General features: G+C 40.1%; 1 protein-coding gene across 1 annotated transcript; it reads left to right on the top strand.

Moving 5' to 3' along the window:
* Positions 1-48: 48 nt before the first annotated feature.
* On the top strand, positions 49-6,486 carry arl1 (ADP-ribosylation factor-like 1). The gene is made up of 6 exons (XM_082509626.1): positions 49-157; positions 1,736-1,873; positions 4,464-4,545; positions 4,925-5,036; positions 5,210-5,388; positions 5,481-6,486. The coding sequence occupies exons 1-6, from the start codon at positions 154-156 to the stop codon at positions 5,509-5,511; spliced, it is 546 nt and encodes a 181-aa protein (XP_082365752.1). The 5' UTR covers positions 49-153; the 3' UTR covers positions 5,512-6,486.
* Positions 6,487-6,525: the final 39 nt, after the last annotated feature.

The following is a 6,525-nucleotide window of genomic DNA, read 5'->3' as shown; positions in this document are numbered from 1 at the left end:
TTAGCGCTTCTGTGTGTGACGAATGTTGCTAAGCAAACTCCAAGCGACAAGTTGGTGACGTCGTTCAGCGACACGTCAACCACACGGAAGAAGATCCGCATCCTGTGAAATCTGGCACTTTAGTGTGGAAATAAGGACCCTGGCTTTATCAAAATGGGTGAGTATTTTCACAATTGCTCAGCAAAACGTGATTTTGTGTAGTTACATGTAATCTTCGTGTGTATTAATGATTATATCCCGGTATATCCCTGTTTGTTTGTTTAATTTAATGTGCGAGTGTAGCCAGTTAGCTTGCCTGCCAAAATTAGCAACTTACAGTGAATATGTTTTGCTCTTTATTAACAGCATGTTGTTAATATTCCCCGACCAAACAGTTCTGTTGTAATTAAAACATGAACATACTGGCATTGATCATGAATGATGACATGCATTTTATTTTCTGCTAATACCAAAACTCCATAACACTGTGTGTAGCTAAGCTAACTGCAGTTTGCCTGGTTGACAGTGACAGTAAATCGGTTAGTAGCTTCCATGGAAATCAGGAAGAGAGTAAAGAACTACAAGCCTAAATGTATTCGGCATATTCGCCTTTTTGGTCACTTCTGCTTGTCAAATCAAATCAATTTTATATTTATAACACCGAATCACAACAACAGTTGTCTCAAGGCGCTTACGATAAATTAAAACCAATAGAAATTGCTTTTATTTTATAATTTACACAGCTTTTTAACTTTGGTGGGAAAAATCATAAATTATATACATTTTCATAAAGATTTTAAGAACTGAAGCAGTGGAATCTCTCGCACAGGGCATCATACATTTTCACCTACTTAAAAGTGAAAAGCAAAGACTTGCGTCCATTGTTGGGGGCTGTATAGTATTTGGTATTCTGTACCTGTTTGGTCATTTATGGTTGTGATAAAAAGGCATGATTTTATCTGTCCAATTATGTCTTTGCGTTAAAGCATCTGCAGCTAAGCTCCCACGTGTTCAGTATACCTACAGTATGTAGTATGTGTGTGTATTATCATTAATACACTCTGCAATTAATCTCGGGCTTTGCTAACTGCTAGCTTGGTCTCTGTCGATGAAGATTTTTATTTTGGCCGGTGTTGTGCCAAAAAGTGATCGTCTGTCAAAAAATGATTAAATAACATTACAATTAGATAAATAACTATGTTAAACATATGTCAAATTTATCCATAGCCATGAGTGAAGTTAAGTTACAAGGGAGAAGCTGCAATCACTTTCTGGCAAAGTGATTTTTATATATCCTTTATTTACCCAGTTAAAAACTATCATTGACATTGAAATTGTCTCCTTTAAGAAGGATATGGATAAAGGGGTAGGAGAAATTGCAACAAATATAACATAAAATTTGTATAAAGATATTTGAAGTGGCTAAAAAGGTCTGGATCGGTTATAATGTGGGTACAATGTCACAAAGTCATAAAGATACTTTCGAGTTAATTTCTCTGTTTTTCATAAAACCCCATATAAATCCTGTTGACTACAATCTTTTAACCAATGCAAGCAGAGACATTACACATTTTAAAAAAACACATAAACATCGGAAATGACTTTTTGGCGCAACACCAGCACTCTGTCAATGTTAAAAAAGAAAAAGTAATACTACCCCTAAAAATCCAAGGAAACTAGGTGTTTGATGAAAAGTAAATATTTCTGCACATTCATCCTTTTTTCTCACTACTCCTTTCTTTTTCTTCTTCTTCAGGTGGTTTCTTCTCTAGTCTCTTCTCTGGCCTGTTTGGCACCAGGGAGATGAGGATTTTGATCCTGGGTTTGGACGGTGCCGGGAAAACCACAATTCTGTACAGACTGCAGGTTGGAGAGGTGGTGACCACAATTCCCAGTACGTATTTGTTTTGTCTGTATCTCGATTGCACATTTAGTGGCTCCATAGTGTAGGGGTTAACGTATTCACCTTAGAGATTCTAGACTGATATCAAGAGGGGAGTCAAACCCAGCTTCAAGGGAGTCACAAGCTAGTGTTCTCCTGTGGTATTCCCAAGCCTGGGAGGCATCCATCATCCATCATCTGCCATATACAATGTGGGTCTCCATGTATAGATTTGCTATAGTGACGCCTTTGAAAAAAGGGAGCAGCTGAATGTCTTTATGCCTTCATTTTCCTGCTGTGTCAAGTTCAACTTTAAATTTTCACACTCGTGTGCCTGACGTTCAGGAGCTCCAAACTCCTGCTGTTTTTCTGCTTCGAGAAATATTTGTATAAGCAATACCACACCCCAGGAGGAGGGCTCCCACATTCCAGTAATTCAAAGTGAAAAAAAGCTACCGATATTGTTATTGTGAAGAAAAATGCTGCAGTGCCTGTTCCACCTGTACCCGTATGAGACATGCTCCACCAGCGCGGTGCTGATGCAGAGCCTGTTCTGCCTTGGTGTCTTTTGAAAGCCAGCCAATATTTTGACAGGTTTGCCAATGATTTGTACATGGCATTACTTGCACAAGTAGCTTTGATATCCATGTGAGATGAATCATGCAGCAAAGAACTGTGCCACTGACTTTGGGCCCAGCAATTATGTGGTACGCTGTGCTGGTGGAAATACATAAACCGTTTTATGATTGGTCACCTCTACTGTGATTTTGGAACAGTGGTGAGATATTATAGGTGGATTTAACTGTTACATGAAGTGCCTCCCTGTAGGGCTGACACAAACGATTATTTTGATAGTCGACTAGTCACCGATTATTTTTGCGATTAGTCGACTAATCAGATCATGCATCCATTGGACGGAAAATGTACAGCTTATTGCACCAGCAGCATCTGCTCTTATATAACTATCATTAGCTTACAGCTTTAAGTGTTTCATTTGTACGTGCTTTGTCTTTAGGGGCCACCGCATATATTTATATATAAACATATAAATAAAACCACTTTTTTTTTTACATTAGTAATTCCTTTTGTGCATAATTTTATATTGTTGTTAATAATAAATTAATTAAAGCAACAAAACAACCTGAAGAGCCGGTTCGGAGCCGAAAGAGCCGGTTCTCTAAAAAGAGCCGGAAATCCCATCACTACTGAGCTGGGCCGCGCTATGAATTCTGGGACACTGCTTCTTCTTCTTCTTCGGGGTTTAACGGGAGCTGGCATCCTTGTACGTGCAGTGCTGCCATCTTCTGTTTCAGTCCGTTATTACACTTTTAAATCCTGCTACTTATTCCTGCGTCTTTTGTGATCTTACAAAGCTTCAAACGACGCGTCGACTATTAAATCAGTCGTCGACGATTTTAATAGTCGACGTAATCGTGACTAGTCGACTACCTCCCTGCTAAGATAACCCAGCATCTCCAGCACAGATGACCTGATCCACAGCCAGATAAAATTAGTGCATTTGGCAAAGAATGGCCTGACTGATTTCCATGGCTCAGGTTTTATGTTGGCGAATGATAAGAAAATGTAATGTGGTTCAGTGAGAGAAAAAGAGAGAACCAGTGTAATTCGTGTAATATGCCTTTAATCAACTGCCAGACAGTGGGAGTTATCAGAGTTTGACACATCAAAGGCCAGCGAGCCGAGCAAACTAACGAAGCACTCTGACCCCAAACATCCCTTCTGTGAGAAACCTGTTTTATGCAATCACAGCGGATTTGACTTGGCATCATGTCAGATGACATGGAAGCTACTGTAAGTAGATATGAATACAGGTTTGGGGTTTTTTTGTTGCAATTTTTGCACATTGCACTTTATGTAGTCCTGTGTTGATTGTCTGTTATATGTAGCACCGTGGTCTTGTCTTGGAGGAATGTTGTCTTGTTTCACTGTGTACTGCACATGGCTGGAGTGACAATAAAGCCTCTTGACTTGACTTGAGTTGAGTTGTGGCTGGGACAGAAAAGGTTTAAATGTATTGCTATGGAGACAGAGGTGTCTGTATAAACCAATCGAGAGCAACACCATAAATATCCAAAAATGTTCAGCTGACCTCGAGACTGGTTTTAATCAGATTTTGGTTAATTTAGTTTTAAGAACTCAAACTATCTTCTGTGTGTGAAGTTCACTTCACAGGTTGTTTACATTTTTAGTAGTTCTTAATCACAGTTCCACCCAAACTTCCCTCAAAGCCATGTTGCGTCAGTGAGTGAGAATCTTTTTATTTCTTTTTTTGTAAGATACCTGACTTATTTAGCTGTTATTTAAAGATAAGGGTATTTTGTTGTTTCCCATAACAAACAGGAAACCGTTGGATAAAACATTACAATAAAAACCCTTTAATACACCTGAAGTGATTGGAGCTACTCAGCTGCTTTCACATATTTCTTTTCCTAAATAAAGTGTTTTAATATTGAGCCTTATTTGTCTTTCTATGTCATCTTTAAACTGCACCACAAATATCTTTGCAGTATGCATTTTCTCCTCATCTCGTTATTATAGTGCATAACTTGATTATATGAATAATATTTTCTTTTGTCGGCAGCAATTGGTTTCAACGTTGAGACGGTCACGTACAAGAACCTGAAGTTCCAGGTGTGGGATCTGGGAGGACAGACGAGTATCAGGTAGGTGGTGCTGTGAAAATGCAAGAAAACAGCCTCCTGTGGATTTGTTAAGAGTAGAGAATTGAGGCCTGCGTGTGTTTCTAACTGGAGATTTACATTTTTCTTTTCATTTGAATAAGCAAAACAATTTCATCTTTGGTTGAGACCATACACAGATTACTGCTGTAAGAAGCTGGTGTGTTCTTAGCTCGCCATCATTCATTTTCATTATTTTCTCAGTGTTTTCACCTTCCAAGTGTTTGGTATCTTTGCCTTCATCTTTATTTTTGGATTGTTGCACTCAGTCTCCACCTCTCACTCGCTCTTTGATGGAGTTCCTTCCTCTCATCCTACCTGTCTCCAGTTTATCAGCATTTCTATTTAATTTTCTGCTTCACAGGCCCTACTGGCGCTGTTATTACTCAAACACAGACGCAGTCATCTACGTCGTCGACAGCAGTGACCGTGACAGGATGGGCATCTCGAAGTCTGAACTGGTTGCTATGTTGGAGGTAAGTGTGCTAACTGTCAGCTAGCAGGTGATAATGAACCCAGCAGCTGGAGCTGTAAACGGCTTCCGTCATTTGTTTCCGTTTGTCTGATAATGTGCAGCAGCTGCTTATTGAAAGTTGGAACAAAAAGGTCCACTTTTCACGCTGGAGTTTTGTGACCATGTCTTGTTCAGGAAGAGGAGCTGAAGAAGGCGATCCTTGTGGTGTTTGCAAACAAACAGGACATGGATCAGGCCATGACACCGACCGAGGTGGCCAACGCCCTGGGCCTGCCTGCCCTTAAAGACAGAAAATGGCAGATCTTTAAGACTTCAGCCACCAAAGGCACAGGGCTGGACGAGGCTATGGAGTGGTAGGCTGCTAATCACACAGAGCAATGAGACTAATGGAAGGATATCATTTACGTGTTCTCCTCTGAACTCGGTTTACTCTCACTGCTTGCAGGTTGGTGGATTCCCTGAAGAGTCGGCAGTAAAAGGCTGGCACCTGTTCTGTCAGAAGTCTTGTAATGGACTGCTCCCCATTTCCCTTTTTACATTGGACAGGTGATTGCACTCCTACCCTTCCCCATCACCTTCCCTACATTTGACCCATCTGAAGCCTTTGGCCGAGTCCTCCCCATGCCAAACGCCTCTGAAGCCTGGGACCGAGCAGCAGAGGCTGCAGTAACATGTGGACTGGACACAGACAAATGAAGGTTTGGGAGAACTGTAAGACTGCAGCAATGGATGAGCAACAGTTTAAATGTGGTGTCAACATTTTCCTATATCTTGGCAACACAAAGTGACAGCTGATAACTGTGACATATATAAATAAATGTTGCTAATTTTATTAATACATTTACGGTAGTTTTGAAGTCATCATGGATTAAAAATATTCATTCAGCTTCAGTTTTAAATCCTCTTGAAGGATGCTTTGCAGCCAGACAGCATTTACCATGTGACGAGCACTACAGTCACTGAAAAGATCCAGCAAATATCCACCAGGAGGCAGCGTTTGACCATTAAAGGCACAAACATTACAAGACCCGACAGTCCTGCTCCTGAGAGGGTGAACGTCCACCTCAGTGCAGAATGTTTATAGTACACTGGACTCGCATTGATTTTCCATTCCTCGTTGAAAACAACATTCACTAAATCGCAAAAAAATTATTTTGACTCAGAATGTGGAAGAACACGTTTCTTTGTATCAGCCATCGTCTAGCCAAGTGTTACTGCAGCCTGACCATTTTTTGTACTATATAGCAGGCAGATGGTTTGTCACCAGTTTCTATTTTTCCTTCTGTTGATTTGTTTTAAATAATTTAGGGGTTACGTTTTTGGGTGCAGCTTTGGCATATTAGTCTTTCAGCTACTGAACACTAACTGTATGCTCAAAGTTTTATGGTTGTATCTGCTTGTACAGTGAAACTTATTCTCAGTAAAGTTTGCTTTCAGTGATTGTATCAGCACTGAGACTTGTTTTTTTGCTTTTCATCGAGTGACATTAG

This window comes from Aulonocara stuartgranti (assembly GCF_965226115.1).
Source record: "Aulonocara stuartgranti genome assembly, chromosome: 17".
In the NCBI taxonomy this organism is placed as follows: Eukaryota; Metazoa; Chordata; class Actinopteri; order Cichliformes; family Cichlidae; genus Aulonocara; species Aulonocara stuartgranti.
This window is presented reverse-complemented; position numbering and strand designations above follow the sequence as displayed.

Coding starts and splice junctions, on each gene's coding strand:
- arl1 (XM_082509626.1), top strand. Junction 5,037..5,209: donor AACTGGTTGCTATGTTGGAG/GTAAGTGTGCTA, acceptor TGTCTTGTTCAG/GAAGAGGAGCTGAAGAAGGC. Junction 5,389..5,480: donor CTGGACGAGGCTATGGAGTG/GTAGGCTGCTAA, acceptor CACTGCTTGCAG/GTTGGTGGATTCCCTGAAGA.